The 22,003-nt window shown below is 34.0% G+C and overlaps 1 protein-coding gene across 8 annotated transcripts in view; it reads right to left on the bottom strand.

The window, feature by feature from the left end:
- KCNT2 (potassium sodium-activated channel subfamily T member 2) overlaps positions 1-22,003 on the bottom strand; it is a 528,526-nt gene that overhangs the window by 94,403 nt on the left and 412,120 nt on the right. For 4 of the 8 annotated variants that reach the window (XM_072648322.1, XM_072648323.1, XM_072648324.1 and 1 more), the window contains 2 exons: positions 12,449-12,621; positions 2,821-2,892 (listed from right to left, as the gene is read on the bottom strand). In XM_072648322.1, coding sequence (XP_072504423.1) covers positions 2,821-2,892; positions 12,449-12,621 — 245 coding nt within the window. The remainder of the gene's footprint in view (positions 1-2,820; positions 2,893-12,448; positions 12,622-22,003) is intronic. The other 4 variants (XM_072648328.1, XM_072648325.1, XM_072648329.1 and 1 more) reach the window with 1 other exon arrangement.

Raw genomic sequence — 22,003 nt, 5'->3', positions numbered from 1 at the left:
TGGCTGATTGAATGAACAGTTGAAGTACATTCATTCTTTTAAACATTCATTGATAGACATTGCACGTAGTGGAAATGGTAATTTCTGCTTTGTAAATATCTATTAATATATCACTCCCTATAATAATTTAAAAGGGAAGATCTTTCCCATTCTTTAATAGATCCATGTGACCTGCTTAAATCACACAGAAACTTAAATCACACATGGTGGGAAGAGCTTGCTGAATGGTTGGAGCAGGAAGGGTGGAGAAGAACTGGGAGGAAGTTGGTAAGAAGGGATAGGGGCAAAAGAGAGAGAACACAGGCAAGCACAGCTAGTCTTCTGAGTGTGTGTTTGTGGGAAGGACCTGGAAGGGGCGATAGAGAAGGGGGAGGCTTGGGAATGACTTTGTCCCCTATAGTAATAGGGGATGATAATGTCTTTTAACTTCTTGGTTACTAGGAAGGGTTTGGCTTTCTGGTGTTGGGATTTGATTTTCTGGTATCTGAATAAATGTTTTTCTTCTGCCTTCTATATAGAGAGTCTGTTATATTTTGTGATTAAGAACTATGCCGGCATATTCATAGTCACCTTTGGTGCTGTGAATATTACCTTGGCAAAACACTCCTTAGTTACAAGAGATCAAAATTTTCATCAAGTTACAAAAATCATTATTTTGGTGAAAATTTTTGTAGGACAGAATATGTTCCTATGTTAAGAAATGAATAACCATGCTGAAATAATTCTCAATTTGAATGATACATATACTTTACTCAGAATTAGGGCTAAGGGTTTTAGCAATTTTGATTAAATAACCTTTGAAAAGATGATAAATAGAAGCAAGTAATCAGCACCTAGCATAATGGGGTGTATATAAAAGATACTCAATACACATTTGTTTAATGAATTATTAAAATTTTAACCATCATGCAGGCTATTTCTGCTCAGGTGCTGATCAGTTTCAACCTCTAAATAATTTCTAATTATTTCTTCATTATTAACTCTATTGTCTTTGTTGAGGAAGAAGCTAACTACCCCTTGCCTATATAGATTTACTCTGCACAGTTCTACCTGAAACTGGATATAGAGAAGAATCTTTTAAAGGGTAATGGTCATTAGTACTAATACTTTATCTCAGGGATGGTTACAATAGGAAGAAATGCTACTGTTCTTTCATATGCATTTCTAGGGTACTTTGGATAGCTTTGACTACATAACCAGTAAGGTCCTTTCCAACTATAGAAATTGTGTGACATTCAATACTATGACCTTAGAGAGCTGCTGGATAGGTTAAAAAAAAATCTCAATCACATACAGGCACTCAGGTTAACCTTCTCTACATAACCTAATGTTATGGGTTCCCTAACATCCTTCCGTGACCTAACTCAATCTATTCCTTTTCAAGGGGGAGGTGGAGGTTGTAACTTTGTGTACATGTGTGCATATGCATAAATGTATGCATGGAAAGATTTGATCCTCTATCATAGGACTTATACAAAAAAAAAAAAAAAAGAAAAGAAAAGAAACAACAACCCTCTGATCTGCATCCCCGATCCTATGGAATGAGATAAAGGTCATTTTATTTCATAATGTAAATAAAAATAACAACAACAACAAAAAGAAACATCATTGACTCATTGTCTTTTTCAGTTTCTTTGCTACTTAGAAAATTACAAAGGAAAATTATCAAAGCACCTTTGAAAAAATAGCTCTATTTTTTTCTTTTAGGATGAGATTTGGGGCATATATTCTTTGTAAATAATAATGACTATGTTTAAGTTTTAATGCTTTTATAATTTTTAATAAATTCTTAATATGGCAGTGTATTACAGTGTAAATGGTACGATCACAATGAAAAAAAATGGTCTTTTGGTTTATGCATGGCTTTCAATTCACCGAGGAGTCAATAAACACCTTCAAATTTCCAGAGAAAAAAAATTAAGTAATTGACAAATCATTTAATTAATGAATTAATGAATATAGGAGTTTTAAAGTTGAAAGATACATTTCCCCCACATGTAAAGGAGTCAAATAGTGATGAACAATCAAAGGTAAAATGCAAAGTTTGTTTGTTTGTTTTTTTTAAATTCAGAAAGGCCTGTCAACTGAGATAAAAAATAAAGGAATTCTGTTTTGTTTTTACATGATTACACATTTAATGGTAACTTAACCTTTTGAATTTTCAAAAGTCAACTCATAACTAATTGTATTTTAACTCTAGCACATCACAAGATATATTATTATAATTTATTTAAGAAATAGTTTAACCTTTTGAAATTTCAGTTTGTTATATAGGAATTATGAGAGTACAGTAAACATTAGAGGAAAAGTTACTACTGTAGGGATTTCTTACTATTCTAACTTGAAAAAAACAGTATTTTTTCATTTCATTGTTTTTCCTTTTAATGGGATTGATAGACAAAAGTATCTAGAGGAATCTGTGAAATTTCATATGATACTATAAAATGCAATACTGAAATATCAAGAATTTTTATTTTCTCCATCACTCTATAATATACACTGCTGACACTAATGATGTAAGTACCATGAAAATTCCCAGGATTTAGTTCAGCCAAAGATACAACACTGAAGCAAGCTTTCAAAACTGAGCAAAACTGGGCATGCAACAGATTATCTTATTTTATTGTTGATGGCAGTTGTCTGGGCAGGAATTTTAATTACAAGAACTAAAATACAAGAACATGTATCTATCCATGCAAAATGTACCACCTTTGAAATACTGGCATTGCACCACACACTAATCATGCAGATACAAAACACAGCATACAACAAACCACAGAACACTACAATGTTTAGTGTGCCAAGGATTACGTCACCTACTTGTCAATAGAGCCCACCATGTAGTAAACCATTGGAAACCAACAGATGGCATCCAGAAAATGCATATCTGGCCTACGTAACAGATGGGTTACAAAATGAAACACAACATCACAACAGTTGCAGCACTTTGAAGGAAACCTAGTTAAATTGGCTTAGTTTACAATGACAAAAATGATCACTGATGACCAAATTTATTTTTAAGAGAATAAAGCAGTTTATGATTTTATCTTACAATAGAAATTGTATCTTGTACTTATCATAAAGAATGAGCAAAATAAAATGCACTTGAAAATATAAAAAAAGGTTTTTGAACCTTCTAAAACAGAAACAAGATGGCACAATCCTACAAAAAGATTTTGATGATAAAATCTACCTGATGACTAACAAGGTGACACCATGGGGAAACAATTATTCTTGAATAGGGACATCTAAGAAGATATTGAACTAATGATTTTCCCCTCACAGTCATTGAAATTCAGTTATATTTGCATTTAAATTAATCTAAAGAAAACTTTCCCATAAACATAAGCAAAATGAAAATCTGTCTATTTGATATCAATGTATAACTTTTGAAATTGTATGTGTTATTTGCATATGAATAATAATTGTATAATGTGTACATACATATACACATACTACTCTCATTAAAAACAGCAGAAGGCAGTCTTGTTTATATTACTAACTTCCACATTTAGATTCATTCTTTGTAAAACTTTAAAAAAAACAAAGAAACAAGGATAGATATATTCTTATACCTATAATACATTTCTTTTTTTATTACAATTCAGTCTGATTAAAAGGATCATCACAATATATCTAACGGATTATCACATACTATTAAATATATACATACTGTATTGATAATATACTAGAGTCTTAGACTGCTGATTATGATAATTTTAGAATTAAGCTCCTTCTGAATCACTGTTTCCTAATCAGCACACAGTGAAATCTAGATAGATGGAGATCAATAACTTCCTATATATTCACTTATTTAAGTAGATAGAGACCCACATATATATATATATATATATATATATATATATATATATATATATATATATATATACGCACAAATATATATATATATGTATACATATATTCAAATTCTGGTTATGTCATTTTCTACCTGTGATTTTTTGAGCAATTTCTTTAACCCTTTTTGGAATCAGTTTCCACAACTATAAAATAAAGAGATTGGACCAGATGACCTTTAAAGTTCCTTCCAAATCTAACTCTAAGAGTCTGTTGATGATAAAATTTCCCGTAGAAGTCTTTTTCATAAGTGTAACACTAATGGGGGAGGGGGGACTTTTTATAGGCAACTACAATTAAGTAAATTGCATATGTTGTTTATGTGTATAGTAATATGTGTATGTTTACAATTAAATGTATGGTTTAATACACATGTAGTTATACAGTGTTTAATTATAACTGTACATAAGCTCTTTCCCTTCACTATAATAATCCAGGGTGTGGGAGGAGGGGAGTGTGCATTTATTCCAGGTGAAATTTAATTTGAATTAACACTAACCTACGTTTATTGTCTTGATGCACACATTAAATTTTCACAAATCACCAACATCATCCATCAAAAGGCACAGAATCATTGAAACAGCACAAAAATATTTCATTGACATGGTCTTCAGAAATTTAGAATTTTTGACAGTTTCTCTTTTTCTGGTCTGAGTTGACACTTATCTTGATATTATCGTTAAAGAAGCAATTTAAATAAACAATGTAAATTTTACATATATGGATGTGATTATATTCTATTCAGGAGTGACTTTTTTTTTAAAGGAAAGACATAATGATAAGAAAGTAGTGATCATGAATTAGGAAACCTATCTTCTAGTATTAGCTTTGATGCAATTTTGTTTTTTGACTTTGCATACTTTCATTTGGGTTATTCATGCTATAGTCTCCTCAGCTGTAAAGCAAAGGGCTACTGGAATGCACTATCTCTATACAAATCATATCTCTTTATAAATGTAAAGATTTTATCACATTGATTTGGGCTCATAGATGATCGTTATGAATGAGTTACCTCTCTCTCTCCAATAAATCAGACCCAATGATGGTTCTGTCTTGAAATACTTTCTTATCATCCTTATTATTATTCATATGTAAAAGTATTAAAATTTCTTCTTTAAAAATCAAATGAGATAATATTTTTAAAGTGCTTAGCATAGGGCATGATGCAGAATAGATACATTCTATAAACATGTAAATGCTTATTCTCCTCTGTGTTCTGAAAATAAATTAAATTCTCTTCTTTTAATTATATTATATTATCATTTTTTTAATCTTTGAAGCAACCACATACATATTGCTAGGCATATTAGTTTAGTTTAGACATGAACTGGTCATTTCAAAAGTGGACCAGAAGTAATTTTTTTTATGCAAAGACACTGAAATAATGACAACATTCTTAAGAGGAAAGTACCATAATATGATGTGATATCTTAGAAGATATAATAAAATATCAGTAACAGTGCAAAAAAGGATCTAGGTTTTTATCAGAGTGTGGAATCTTTCACTGCTAGAGTCAACCTACCTAGTGGGCAGCTAGGTGATGCAGAGGATAGAGCACTAATGCAGGAGTCAGGAGAACCTGAGTTCAAATCTCACCTCAGACACTTGATACTCACTAGCTGTGTGGCCTTGGGCAAGTCACTTAACCCCAATTTCCTCATCCTGGGTCATCTCCAGTCATCCTGATGAATATCTGGTCACTGCATTCAGATGACTCTGGAGGAGAAGTGAGGCTGGTGACCTGCACAGCCCTCCCTCACTCAAAACAAAATCAAGTGCAAGTCATGTCATTATTTCTCTGATGGTATGGTCTTCTTCAGCAATGAAGGATGAACACACACAACCTATGTAGGACTTAATAGATAAGTCTAAGAGAGATGCTAGTACTCAAAATAGGAAGGCTCAGATCAAGGCAATACCTTATGCATTATCATTTTATCATTAAAACTCTGAAATAACAACTCTGTGATATGAAAAATATTAAACACAGTGGAAATGTCAGTCCCAGAAAGATTATCAACATTGCTTGACAGATAAGTAGTTACACTCTTGCAAGACACCACAATGGAACAATAACGATGATAGCTGGAATAGCCCAGGTTGTGGCTTATGACATCAAAGGCAAACATATATGTGACGTGATCGATTATGTAAATAATAATGCTCCATAATACCCAGGTAGTTGAGAACCACAGAAGTAAGTAGGAGTCTTTTAATAAATGAACATTTCACAAAAAGGAAAGAAAAAAAAGAAGAGGAAAGAAATTAAGTGACTTGTACTTGAGAACACAGAATCAGAAGTGAGATTTGAACCCAGGCCTTCCTGACTTCAATTTCTGAATTACAACTATTATACCAGATTGTCTTTACCAGTCAGAATAATCAGAATTAGATCCAAGATTATACATTAGAACTTTCAGGTAATATAGAGACCATCTTTTCCCTATGCCAAAGAAAAGACATTTCTAGACTACCTATCTCCCTCCCCACCAAAATAAAAATCTTTTAAACCATCAACAATTTAATATTAACATTCTACTAAAGGGCAATGGAAAAATGCTTAGAGGACCATAATTACATTGCAATGCAAATGATAACTTGTATGGGAAAATTTTTTAAAATCCATTACTAAAGACTTTGTCTGGAAAATGAATCTGTTTAGCAATTTAGTAAAAACAACTATGATAGACAAAAAGGTAAAGTATAAGAGCTTGGTTAGTAGGACTTAGAGAATAAAAGAATCCCCCCCCCCCAAATTTCCAAGGTTATTATATTTTTATCTATAGAAGACTTACGTAAATATATGATTAAGACTTATTTAGGATAATAAGGAATAGGAGGGTTGCAATTTGCATCAAAGAAGATACTACCCATATCATCAAAACTGCAAAATATAAGCATTTTCCCAACAAAACTAAAAGATCAAAAAACAAGATTCTTTTAAATGTTGATGTTTTGTAAATATGGCAATATAATGTAGTAGAAAGATCTCCATATTCTCAGAATTAGCATATTATCTGTCCCTTTGATTTTATTTTTATCTTTTTTTTTGGAGGATGAAAGGCAAAGAAATTGGGGTTAAGCGACTTCCCCAAGGTCACAAAGCTAGTGAATGTCAAATGTGTGAGGCTGGATTTGAACTCAGGTCCTCCTGACTCCAGGATCAGGGCTTTACTCACTGCACCACCTAGCTTCCCCTATTTTTATCTTTTTAACTTAAACTTTTTCAGTGAAGAAAAATGTGTTTTCTCTCCTTCCCACAAACCCTCCTTTGGGGAAGAAGGTTTTAATAAGTATCATCAGTCAAGCAAAAGTAATTTCTGCATTGGCCAAGTACAAATATATATATGTGTGTATGTATATATACATATATATATTATATGTGTGTATGTGTATACACGTACATACATACATACACACATACACACACATATATACATATGTGTGTGTGTGTGTGTGTATGTAAATATATATATAAAACTGAATCCTGAGTCTACTACCTGTCTGTCAGGAAGTAGGCAGCATGTTTATTTTGTCATTCCCCAGATATTAGAGACTCTGTTAGGTTGCTATAAATGTTTAAACATATGAGTCTTTTTCTTCTTTCTTGGTATATAGAACTACTAGTGGTATAACTAGGTCCAGTTATTCATACTTTAGTAAACTTGGGGACATAGTAAAAATTGTTTTTCAAAATACTTTTTTTTTACTTCACTACAGAGGAAGAGTCACTGGTAAATGCTATATTTCATATTAAGTACAGTATAAAAACAAAAAAGTTATCAATATAACTAACAGAAAAATAGTCAATGGGATATATGAAACTAGAGGCAATTGGAATAAACCTCTTTCCTAGAAAATTCTCTGTGAAAAAAAGGGAAAATTTAGGAAAATTGAGAAAGCTCTGAAATAATAATCTTTTGAGGACTAAGGAAATATGGAATATTTTTAGGAGCCCTGGAAGGAGACAGTTGATAAAGTGATATTGAAAATTAGAGGGAATGATTGAAGGGACCAGATGCTGGGAGGAAATGGGAGTGGATGGGTTCAAGGTCATAAGTGGAGGGATTGACTTTGTACTGGAATCTGGGATACCTTTTCCCTCGGAAACTGAAAAAAAATGGATGAGAGAATATAGAACAATTTTGAGGAGATTTAAGGAATGAAATTGGAGCTAGTGAGTGATTCCTTTATTTTTCTAAAGTATAAACAAAGTCCTCTGCTTAGGGGGAAGAAGATGGCCATAGAAGAGAATACAAGGTTTAGATCTAGTGATATGCAGAGTTTGATAGATTACTAATGAGGAATGAGTAAAAGATGATCACTAGCTTGAAGCAATGAAAGCCCAGGTGAAATCAGAAAATGAAAAAGTATCGTAGATTTGAGTCATATAATTGTAAAGCTTTCTCCAGCAGCATTCAGCAACACACAAGTAAGAGCAGTAAAGGGAAATGGGAAAAATAATCCAAGATTTGAATTTAGAAAGGTGTGTGTATAAATAGGAAAGGATGGCAAGAGATTTAACATTAGAGAAATGTACAAAGTTGATTTGATTATTGGATAAGGATTTTGACAGGAGGAAAGTGAAGTTAGAAAAGAGATAATGGACCAGTGAAGAGGAGAATGGAGGAATCTCTCTAGTATGTAATAAAAAGGCAGAACAATCAGAGGTGGTGATGAGATCAAAAGTATGCCCATTGCTTACAGCTAAGGTAAAGTGAAATTAGAGGGCATGGAAACTGAAAAAGAGAAGCAAAGATGCTTGAGGGGATGTCTGTGTGTAAATTGAAAGCCCTAAGAATAAGGGTTAGGATTAGGGTACAAAAAATACAAGCAGGCCAGGCATTGTGGCTCATATCTATGAGGGAAGGCTGAAGCTGACAGATAACTTGAATTTTGGAGTTCTGAATTTCAGTTGGGCTAAAGATGATAAAATATCTGCCTTAAGTAAGGGCCTAATATGGTTATCCCATAAGAACAGAACTACCTGGCTATCAAAGGAGAAAAAACCAAGTTATTCCATGCCAATTATTATTAGAATCAGAACTGTGAGTGTCCATGGAATTTCCATCCCTTCTATCTTTTCATATCATCCTCTTTCTTGTTATTCTATGATGTATCCAAACTTTACTTTTCTTTTCTATTCCCTTTCATGGGGAATGGGATTGGTTTTACTCTTATAATTTTTTTTTGTTAGTGGCTGGGATGCCAGAAAGGAGAAGGCCAGAAATGAATGAATGTTGTTGGGAAAGCCAATATCAGGGAGTGGCTAATATGTACCTAAACAACTAATGTTAAGTCTTTATGACCTATCACAGTCCAGAGAGACAGGTGAAAAAAAATTTCAACTACAAATCATTCAATCAACATACATTTATTAAGGGACTACTATGTAATAGCCATTGTTTTAGGCACCAGGAATATAAGAATAAAAGTTAAAAAGTCCCCAGTCAAGAGGGCAGATCATATTCACATACAGAACATATTTAGAATATATGCAAGGTAATCAAGCATGTGTAGAAAGTGGCCCTAGCACCTGCAAGAACCAGGAAGGTCTATGCAGGAGATAGCACTTAAGATATGTTAAAGTAAACCTAAGATTTCAAGAAGTGAAAAGGAGGAGGGAGTATATTAGAAGCATGGGGAACAGCCATCATAAAGGTAATGAGAAAGAAAACTTAGTGTTGTATATAGCAGTAAGACAGCTACATAAGAAAATAACATGTAATAAAGCTAAAAGAAAAGGACCAGGATGTGAAGAACCTTAAATTGCAAATAGGATAGTTTATATTTGATCCTATAAGTACTAAGGAAGCACTAGAATTTATTGTGAGATGGGGAATTAGATGGGGTAGCAGAGTCAGACCAGCATTATGGGGAGACCACCTTCATAGATCTGTGGAAGATGGGTCTACAATAGCTATAATTTGCTAAGATGGTTTCCAAAGACTAAAAAGTAAAGGACAGAACAAGTCAAGATCAAGAAAGGAAGCGTAATTCTAGAAAACACCATCAAGAGAAAGCAAATGGAGACAAAAGGCGTGAACCCCACAGGGAAATAAATTAGCAAGATAGGTGTTTGTGTGTGTGTGTGTGTGTGTGTGTGTGTGTGTGTGCATAGACAGATAATAGATAGATAGATAGACAGACAGACAGACAGACAGATAGAAAGATAGATAGATAGATAGATAGATAGATAGATAGATAGATAGATAGATAGATAGATAGATAGATAGATTTAGGCAAGACCATGTCTTCCCAGTTCTGTGATCAGTAAAATCTGGAGTAACATGGCTACAGCAAGTCATGACCAGAAAGACCAACCAGAATAGAAAAATAACCAATAGAAACCCTGGCTACTCATCTGAGGGTTTAGAAAAAAATTCTGGAAAGATGAACCTCCAAGCTCCTTCATGAAGAAAATGTACCAGCACAAGTCTAACTCTACCACTGTTTGCGGATATCATGCCTTCAGCTATTCAATCAAGTAAACAAGTCTTTATAAAGCACTTGCTATAAGTCAGATATTATGGTCAGCACATTCTTATGGCATAGACCTTTTGTTAGCCATTAACAGCTGATGATAACCCTTGGCCTATCCGTTTGAAATCTCATCCCAGAATTCAGGTCACCCCAACATAGAATGGAATGTTTTCCAGGGAGAGTGTGCACACTCAAGTGGAATCTGACAGGTGACGAAGGTGTAAGGATGTGTTTTCTCTGTTGCATACAATGAACTCCCTTTTAGCTCTGGGGAATCAGATGCCTCAGCAGGTAGAAAGTTTGTGTACTACAATTAGAAAAGTAGGCACAAAATAACCTGCCACCCATGAGAGGAGAGAAGGGGGCAGAAGGACCTGTGGGAGTACCCCTAGCATTGTCTCAGGTAGATGGCAGTAGGCAGCCACAGTTTTGCTTCCTGCTCCTCTCCTCTTCCTACAATTTTCCTATCAGGAGACAATGATCATAGAGGCAGTGGTTGAGAACCTGAAGAAGTCATCTAGCTTAACCCTATGCCACCCCCAATTTTACAAATGAGGACCAGAAGCCTAACAGGGATAAGTGACTTGTCCAAGAGTATAAAGACATTAGCAATCAGAATTTGAACCCACATCCTTGGTCTTAGCTAGCAAAGTAAAAGTACTTGAAGCACCCAAAGAGAGGCAGGAAAGTCATGCCATGTCAGCAGGTCAAAGAGTTATGGTTCACATATAAGGTCTTGTCAGTAGATAAATGGTCCTAGCCCTTTAAAAATTGTTAATCTAATATTAACCAATCACCAATATTTTAATGTAAAATGAACAAGTAGGATTTTTTTTGAGAAGCTGAACTTCTGTTATAGTTTTTAAAAGAAATAAATGTTATATTAAGTAAAGAATGAGCAATTTGTGTTCTCTACTTCTTTTTGTTTCTTCTCTACCATTCAAAAATATTTTGATGATGTTATTTTGTTTGTTTCTTTGTCTTGAATCAAATTATTTATTTGGAGGTTCCATTAAAAAGTGAGCCCAAACACATTTCTAGTCCTGATCTCTGATTCTTTATTGCTTCCTTGTTTACCAAGACAAACTTAATGTGTTACTCCCTGAAAAACATGAATCTAAAACTACTAATTTGACAATAGAAGAGACCTATTGCCCTCTGCTGAGTCCCCACAGCAAGTCACGTAGGCTTGAAGAAGTATGAACTAAGTCCCCGACTCAGACTCTCCAAACCCCTCATCAGCAGTTAACAAAGCTAACATGGTTATATCTGCTACTTTCTATAAAGGGAGGCAACTCTCCCACTATTTAAAGACAAATTTGGCCTCATGTTGCAGTGATTCTTCTAATTTGTTCTGTGTATACTATCAAAATAGAGAAGCTAGTTTTCAAAACTACTTGGCCAAAGGTATCACACTACCTTTGTAGAGTAGTGCCTCTCACTTCTAGAAGGGCAAAAAGCCTCAACCATCTAATTCTCCAAATTTAATGGATCTAGGGGTATTCTGAAGGATATCAAGGAATGGAATGGATTGGCATGTGCACATGAATCTAAACTGATACGCCATGTAATTTCAGGGAACCACCTAACATTTCTGAATAAATGAATGTAACAAAAATTAAGGAACTCACATTATGGAATGTATATTTCTTGTTTTACTAACTGACTTAATTGTAGCTATTTACTTAAGATGATGCTTCAGAGACTACAGTCTAAAACAAGAATGTAACCTCATTGTGTGTCTCCACTAATTAATGGTTCTCTAGAAAGAGGACAAAATTTCCAGTTTCTGTAGAGATTTTCTGGGCCAGTTGATTAATTTAATGAAAATTACTGTAATTATTTTCTCAGTCATATGTTTCCTGCTGTTTTTGTATGATGATGGTCATTTGGAAATTGCCCATTAATAAATGTTCTAAGTAATTCATTGATGCTATATACAATATTCTTTCATGTGTAAAGTAGCACAGCATGTACTTCCCAAAGAATCATGTGCCATAATGTTTCTGATTTAAAATAGTTCATATAAATGATAATAAAATACCAGTAATGCACATAACACAATTTAGTAAAATACTTCTGCTGTTAACATATTTTAAAGTATACTTACGGATTATCCAATAGCAAGACTATGGGATTTAGTTCTTTCTTTGGTCTATAATATGCCCTGAGAGGAACAATAAAGTTATATAATCCATTTCCAGCAGTTTCAGCTGCAACGATAATTAGTTTATTTTTGAATCCATAAGCTTTTGCATCCTCATAATAGTTATGTTGGCAACTCTAAAGGAAAAAAAAACAGATAAAATACAATTTTGAAGTAATACAGGAATTTGGTACAAAATTTATGAAATAAAATAGAGGCTTTACATACACAGTCATGGGAAAACATTCTGTAAAGCTACCACATTCATGTAAAATACACTATGTATTAACAATTAAGATATGCTTTAGGATATTCATGAACAAATAATCTTAATGAATAATCTAGTGAAAGGAAATTTGGGGAAAATTCACAGCCTCTGATGAAAACTTTATTTCCCAAATATATATGGAACTGAGGCAAATTTATAAAAAAAACAAAACAAAACAAAACAAAACAAAAACTGAGCCATTTTCAATTGACAAGTGACCAAAGGATATACACAGTCAGGTTTCAGAAGAAACTAAAGTTATTAATAGTCATGAAAAAAATGCCTTAATTACGAATAATAGAGAAATGCAAATTAAAGTAACTCTAAGGTACCGTATCACACCGATCTGATAGGCTAACATGACAAAAAAGGAAAATGATAAATGCTGAAAAGAGTTTGGGAAAAAAGGGGCACTAATATGCTATTGATGGAGTTGTGAACTGGTCCAGCCATTCTGGAGAACATTTTAGAACTATGACCAAAGGGCTTTAAAACTCAGAAATGACTTTTGACCCAGAAATACCACTACTAGGTTTGGATCCCAAAGAGATCAAAGAAAAAAGAAAAGAATCTATACATACAGAAATATTTATGGAAATTCTTTTTTCATTGGCAAAGAATTTGAAATGGAAAGGATGCCATTAATTGGGGAATGGCTAATCAAGTTGTGGTGTACAATTGTGATGGAAAACAATTCTGTTGTAATAAATAACAAGCAGGAAGGTTTCAGAAAAAACCTGGAAAATTCCATATGAACTGATGCAAAATGAAGTTAGCAAAACCAGGAGAACATTGTAATAGCAATATTATAAGGATGATCAGCTGTTAAAGACTTAGCTATTCTGATCAATATGAGAATTCAAGACAATTCTAAAGGACTAATAATGGAAAATGTTACCGCTCTCCAAAGAGAGAACTGATGTACTCTGAATGCAGATTGAACCATATTGTTTTTCACTGTATTTTTTTTTTTGCTGATTTTTTGCCACATAACTAGTATGGAAATATGTTTTTTTATGATTTCACACGTATAATTGATTTCATATTGCTTGCCTTTTCAATATTTGGGGGAGGGCCTTGAGAGACAGAGAGGATTTGGAACTTAATTTTTTTTTAATGAATATTTAAGAAAACAAGCTATTGGAGTGTTACCTCCACTTTTTTTTAAAGGTAAAAAAACAGAAACACAGAGAAATCAAATGGTCAGACAACTAAGTTTTGTGTTTCCAAATGCATTGTGCTCTTTACCATCCCATGTTAACTATATTGAGGAAAACTTTCCAGAAGTTTACACAAAGGAGAAAAGGAAACTTTTGTTCATAGTGACATAAATTTTAATATATGAATGTATTAAGTTCTTTAAAAAAAACTATACTGGGAATGCTATTATGAATACTGAATTGTGAATAGTGGAGAATGTTGAGATTTAAAAAAAATATATTCCAATGTTTTTCAGAGTTATTTTTTCAGCCCCATTAATGCAGCACACATGAAAACAAATCTCATCTCCTTTCTATGATTCTGTGAAACTGGATTTTACTGTCCCTTTAAACATGAGTGTGTTATAATATACACCAATATAACCAATAGACAAGATCAATGAAATCATAGATCTAAGGAATTACTGGAAGGCATTATTAATATGTGGTGATTTATGCAAATTCCATTATGCCCAAATGGAAAATTTTCAGTGATATTTTCCCACACACATCAGCTTATTTGACCAGAAGCCTAAATTTTCTTAACAAAAAGGAAATGGATTCAATAAAATTATATTTTAAACATATTATTATAATAATGATTTGTTCTTTTTATTTCACAGAAAAAATATATTTCCCTTCAGTTATATAAACGTATTATGCAAACAATGTCAAATTAATGAAACTTGTGTGTGAGAATTTGTAGTTCTATTTTTAAAGGTATTCCATTAAAATCTTGTATCCTATTTTATTCAGTATATTTAAACGGATCTATTATCTCAGTGTCAGCACTCCCCTCCAGTAATGCAGATCATAACCTATCTATCCCTGGCTATCATCCAAAGAAACTTCCATCCATGTTCTCTAATAAGGTAGTTACAGCAAATCCCTTCAAAATTTGATAGGGCCCTATTTCCTGACTTTTCTTGACATTGTCAGGAAACTACTGAACACTCAGGCTGTCCACTGTACATCCTTTACTCTTGCCATGTGGATCACTGAAGTTCTTTTTCATTCATATATTTTAAATGACATCCTTTATATACTTTGACTACTCTTGTTTAGAATGTGTTTCTGTTTATTCATGCCTCCTATGTATTTTTCCCTTGCTCATGGCAATTTTCCTAAGAGTACAGTGTTCTGTGACTTAGTCATTAAAACACACTCCAGAATAAATAGTAAATATAGAACTTTATTGTGTTATTATTTGCTACTATGTTACTATGTTACTATGAGCTACATAGTTACTATGTGCTACTATAATTAAGTCATATGTCTACAGTGTTAATCCACTACCAGTGAGTTTCTACTACATGCTAAGCACTGTTAGGTACTACATCTGTGTGTTGACATAAATCAATTTCAAATACCTCTTAAATATACTTATCAAGGCATATTAATATGATTTAATGGGATTTGAAATATTTGAAACTTGCTAAAACGATAATGAAATAAATTGTTTTTGACAGACTGAGAGAATCTTTAAGAAAATAGTTCCAACTCATTTTGTAGAATACTGACTTCTTTAAAATTAATATTTTAATGAGATACTCCTTATATAACATTTGTAGAAAGAATCTGCCTATTTTCCATTAGTAATTATTTAATCATAGTTACTAAGATTTTCATTCCATGTAAGCAATAATATTTTGTTTAAAGCTACATATTCTCATTTGATTACTGGAATATTTGATCAAAAACTTTTTCATTTTGAAATAAACAGAATTTCACGTTTTAATAATAATCTTATGCAATATCTACTAAATCTACTGTGGAAATACTCAGCAAAAATAAAATGCATTTTAATAAGATTTTTATTTTTAGTTAGATTCTTCCTTCCTGTTTCCCTAGTTCTCAATAATGTATCTCTAAAAACCAAGAACAGTTCTTTCCTAAACTGTCCTATATTTAGATGAGGAGGGAACTGGAGGGACGGATGCAGTCAAATTGGAATAGTCTCAGTGTACCATTTTCATCCTACCCTATTCTATACCCATGTCTTTGCTGCTCACATCATTCCCTATATCCAGAAGGTACTATCTTCTCCTTCCCTCCTTCCCTCCCTCTCCCTCTCCCTCTCCCTCTCCCTCTCCCTCTCCCTCTCCCTCTCCCTCTCCCTCTCCCTCTCCCTCTCCCTCTCCCTCTCCCTCTCCCTCTCCCTCTCCCTCTCCCTCTCCCTCTCCCTCTCCCTCTCCCTCTCCCTCTCCCTCTCCCTCTCCCTCTCCCTCTCCCTCTCCCTCTCCCTCTCCCTCTCTCTCTCTCTCTCTCTCTCTCTCTCTCTCTCTCTCTCTCTCTCTCTCTTAACTTACCCTTGGATCCTTCTGTTCATCCCCATCCCTTTCTTCAGGACCTAACTCAGATACCATACCCTCCATGATTATTTCTCTGGCCTTTCTAGGTGAATTTATTTCTCCCTTCTCCAATTTCTTGTTGGACTTCTTTAAATTTTAAGTTGCTCATGAGTAGAGCTTAAAATATATAAATCTTTGAATTCTCATACCTGGGATAATTACTTGAATTAATTAATACACAATTTATGAATTTCTCTGCTGAAATATGAGAATTAATCAATTTAAATACAACAATAGTTAAAGAACCAAATAAAGTTAGGCATATTTCTTGACCTGTCATGTCCACAACTTTTCCCAGAATGTCTTTGTGCTTAGGAGTAAATCTCACTTTACTGTTTTAAAGGTAAAGTGTACACAGGAGAGATCAATTAGAATAGCTCCTCTGGTACCCTTCTTGGTGGCCTCTTCATTCTAACTCATTTTTTTTTTCATTTTCCACTACCAAAATTATATTTATTCAACAATATTTATTTTTATTTTTATTTGCATATTAATTTTATTAGTAATAATTCCACATCTATTTTTACAAATTATTTCTCATATCTGTATTATACTTTAACTTTTTAAAATATATTCACTTTATTTATTTTTAATGCTCTACAATCACTACCATAAAACTTAGATTTTTTTCCCCCCATCTATCCCCAACACCTCCCTCCCTTCCCAAGATGGCATACAATTCTATATAGGATCTACACATATGTTTCTATTGAATACATTTTCATTATAGTCATGCTGTGTAGAAGAACTAAAATAAATGGGAGAAATCATATAACAAACCAAAACATAATACACACACACACACACAAAATGATCTCTACATTCTGCAATTGAATTCCATAGATCTTTCTCTGAATGTGAAAGGTATTTTGCCTTAGAAGACCATTGGGAATTTTTTTTTTTTTTTTAGTGTCCTTGCACTGCTATGAAGATCCAAGTCTACCAGAAAAAACTCTTGCACACTGTGGTTGTTACTGTGCACCAAGTTCTCCTGCTTCTGCTCCTTTTGCTCAGCATCAGATTATATATGTCTTTCCTGGCCTCTCTGAAGTCTTCTTGTTCATCATTTCTTATGGTGCAATAGTACTCCATTACATTCATATACCATAATTTATTCAACCATTCCCCAATTGATGGGCATCCCCTTGATTTCCAGTTTTTGGCCACTACAAAGAGTGGCCAAATATTTTGTACATGTGGGACCCTTTCCAATTTTTATGATCTCTTGGGGATACAGTCCTAGAAGCTATATTACTGGGTCAAAGGATATGCACATTTTTGTAGCCCTTTGGGCATAGTTCCAAACTGCCCTCCAGAATGGTTGGATGAGCTCACAGCTCCACCAACAATGAATTAGAGTTCCAATTCTCCCATATCTTCTCCAACATTTATCATTTTCCTGTTCTGTCATGTTTGCCAATCTAATCGGTGTGATATGGTACCTCAGAGTTGTTTTGATTTGCATCTCTCTAATCAAAAGGGATTTAGAACATTTTTTCATATGATTATATATATATATATCTCTTTAATTTCTTCCTCTGAAAATTGCCTGTTCATGTCCTTTGACCATTTATCAATTGGGGAATTTGTTCAACAACATTGCAACGAAAACTTTGGAAGACTTAGGAATTCAGAACTATGCAATCTAATACAACCTTCCAACAAAGAGGTGATGGACTCAAGGTGCAGAATGAGACAATCATTTTTAGACAGGCAATATAGGGATTTGTTTTGCTTAACTATGCATATTTGTTACAAAAGTTTTCATTATTTTTTATTCCTTCCTTTCTTTCTTAATGGGAGAGAGGTATGGGAGGGAGTGGGTTTGCAATATGGTTACCAAAAAGGAAAACATAGGTAATTGAAGTATTTTATAAAAATGCATGGAAGAGAAATTAGAACCTAAAAAGTAGGGTAATTTTAACAGTTAAATGCTTACTTTATTAAATAGTTAAAAGAAAATTTACATCTAAGAGATCAGTAGTTTCATATGACAATCCTCTTTTTTCTGTACTATTATGTGTAAAGGAGTGTTAATTATGTTAGTATTTGTTAAAAAAGAAAACAAAGAAATTTTATTTGTTCAAGGACAATAGGAACTCAATAATTGGTGCTATTTATTTACTGGAGGAAGCCTAATGATTGTATAGATCCATCCAAGCACAAGTTATATTCACTTGAGAATCTAGTAATAAGAAAGAATAATAATTCCTTAAACTCTGATTGATCTTTTGATTCACTAGCCTCTAGTTCTAACCTAATGTTGAGGAATATTTTTAATTCTCATGAAGAAGGGGAAAATAAGTATGTTAAATATTTGCATAGAAACAAGATTAGAAAGAACTCTAAAGCATAGTGTGTATTTTAAATTATACTATTAAAGTCATTATTCAAGATTAATGTTCTGAAACTAAAGGTTGGGAAATCTTGAACAGCTGTTATGAAGGCAGAAACATTGTGAAGGTCTGAATGTATGATTTCTTTCACAAAACATTAGAAATTTTAAGAACTGGATGAAGACATATTTTCTCTGCTAAAAATGCCCTAGTTTAATGTGACCCTCACAGATGTTAATATGTGTTTGAATATCAAGAGAAAGAATGGAAAGACTGCATAATATACTGGAAAGAACACTGGTCTCATCAACTGAGAAAGATTTTGATTAGAATCCTGGCTCTGATATTTATTATTTTCTAACCATGTTAAAGTGGAAATGATCATAATATTTGGAATCCCTAACCTGAAGGGTTGTTTAGAGAAAACATTTTGTAAACTCTAAAGTTTGTAAAACAAATTCACATATATATGTGGGTTAGGGTTTAAAAGCTGCTGATTTGTGCCAGTAAGAGAAAAATTAATTGTAAGCTTTCTATTTGGTGGGAGTATCAAAAGTTTAAGGGATTCCATATAGCATCAAGAAAAAGTTTAAAATCATGCACAGAATGTTGATCTAGCATGCCTTTAAAATGATGTCCAGGGGATGGAGCCAAGATGGCGGAGTAGAAAAATACATATACTGTGCTTCCCCACAGCCAACAAAATACCTGGAAAAAATGACTCTAACAAATTCTAGAGCAGCAGAAGCCACAGAACAACAGAGTGAAAGAGATTTCCAGCCAAAGGTCACCTGGAAGGCTGACAGGAAAGGTCTATCCCACGAGAGGCTGAGTAGAGTGGAGCCCATCCCTGACCACACAGCACAGGGAAGAACAGGACCAAAACAGGCCTCTGGGGAAGTATCCCTAACAGGGAGGGTCCCAGATCCCTCAACCCACAAGCAACAAAGAAAGATTCAAAGGTCAGTATGGGAGGGCTTTCCCAGCTGGGAGAAAGGGGAACAGGGTCCCCCCAGCACTGGTGGCTGCAGAAGTAGCCTGGGTCCATTGTCTAAGCAACTCAGCTATAAGCCCCTGGGGGAACTGAGCAGCTGATATGATTCTCAGCCCTGAACACTATACTGGGAGGAGAAGAAGCACTAGAATCCTCCTCTTGACAAAGGACTCAGAAGTCAAGTAACTGGCTGGGAAAATGCCCAAAAAAGGGAAAAAATAAGACCATAGAAGGTTACTTTCTTGGTGAACAGGTATCTCCTTCCATCCTGTGAGATGAGGAAGAACAATGCATGCTGCCAGAAGAAGTTAAGGCTTCTGCCACCAATATCTCCAAAATGAATATGAAATGGGCTCAGGCCATAGAAGAGCTTGAAGAACAAGTCAGTAGCTTGCTAAAGGAGAACCAAAAAAATGCTAAGGAAAATAATACCTTTAAAAATAGGCTAACTCAATTGGAAAAAGAGGTCCAAACAGTCAGTGAGGAGAAGAAGGCTTTAAAAAACAGAATTAGCCAAATGGAAAAGGAGATTCAAAAACTCACTGAACAAAATAGTTCTTTAAAAATGAGAGTGGAGTTCAGGGAAGCTAATGACTATGAGATAAACCAAGAAGTTACAAAACAGAACCTAAAGATTGATAAAGTAGAAGATAATGTGAAATATCTCATTGGAAAAACAACTGACCTGGAAAATAGATCCAGGAGAAACAATTTAAAAATTATGAGACTACCTGAAAGCCATGATCCAAAAAAGAGCTTAGACATTATCTTTCATGAAATTATCAAGGAAAACTGCCCTGATATTCTAGAACCAGAGGGCAAAACAAATATTGAAAGAATCCTGATCACCTCCTAAAAAAAAACCTGAAAAGAGAAACTCCTAGGAATATTGTGGCCAAATTTCAGAGTTCCCAGGTCAAGGAGAAACTACTGCAAGCAGCTAGAAAGAAACAATTCGAGTATTGTGGAAATATAATCAGGATAACACAGGATCTGGCAGCTTCAACATTAAGGGATCAAAGGCCTTGGAACAGGTATATTCCAGAAGTCAAAGGAACTGGGATTAAAACCAAGAATCACCTACCCAGCAAAACTGAGTATAATACTTCAAGGGAAAAAATGGTCATTCAATGACATAGAGGGCTTTCAAGCATTCATGATGAAAAGACCAGAACTGAATAGAAAATTTGACTTTCCAAGACAAGAATTAAGAGAAGCATGAAAAGATGAACAGGAAAAAGAAATCATAAAAGACTTACTAAAACTGAACTGTTTACATTCCTTCATGGAAAGATAATATTCGTAACTCTTGAGATTTTTCTCAGTATTTGGGTAGGTGGAGGGATTATACACATACACACACACACACACAAATAGACAGAAAGTAGAGGTTGAGTTGAATCAGAAGAGATGATATCCATAAAAAAAATTAAATTAAATTAAAGGGTGAGAGAGGAAAGTCTTGGGACAAGAAAGGGAGAAATGGAATGGGGCAGACTATCACTCATAAAAGAGATAAGAAAAATCATTTTCAAGGGAGGAGGTGAGAGAGGAAAAGTGAAGCTTACTGTCTTCATAAAAGGCTTAAGGATGGAATAGCATGCTCACTGAATATGATATGAAAATTTATCTTAGACTACAGGAAAGTAGGGGAGAACAGGACAAGTGGAGTGAGGGGGATGATAGAAGGAAAGGCAAATGGGAGAATGGAGTAACTAGAAGTAAACACTTTTGGGAGGGGACAAAGTCAAATGAGAGAATAGAAAAAAAAAAAGGGGGAGACAGGGTAGGATGGAGGGCAATATAGTTAGTCTTACACAACATGACTATTATGGTAGTCTTTTGCAAAACAACACATATATAGCCTGTATTGAATTGCTTACCTTCTCAGTGGGGATGGATGGGGAGGGAGGGAGGGAGACAAGTTGGAATTCAAAGTATTAGAGACGAACGTTGAGAACTGTTATTGCATATAACTGGGAAATAAGAAACACAGGTAATGGGGTATAGAAATTAATCTTGCCCTACAAGAAAAGAGAGGAGATGGGGATAAGGGAAGGGTGGGGTGTGATAGAAGGGAGGGCACGTTGAGGGAAGGGGTAATCAGAATGCAAAGTATTAGGGGGTGGAGGGAGGGTAGAAATGGGGAAAAAATTGGAACTCAAAATTTTGTGGAAATGAATGTTGACATCTAAAAATAAATAAATAAAACTATTGAAAATTATGTCCAATGCAACTTCCTAATTTATAGAAATAAACTAATTTATGGAAATAAATTATGAATCTGAAACAAGCATCCTAGAATCTCTTTGATTGACACTCAAATTTTGTTTTTGCCATGCTGTCACTAATGTAGAGAAAATAACTGATT

Source organism: Notamacropus eugenii, chromosome 2 (genome assembly GCF_028372415.1).
Source record: "Notamacropus eugenii isolate mMacEug1 chromosome 2, mMacEug1.pri_v2, whole genome shotgun sequence".
NCBI classification, from domain to species: domain Eukaryota; kingdom Metazoa; phylum Chordata; class Mammalia; order Diprotodontia; family Macropodidae; genus Notamacropus; species Notamacropus eugenii.
Note: the sequence above shows the minus strand (reverse complement) of the source record. Positions and strands in the feature narration are given on the sequence as shown.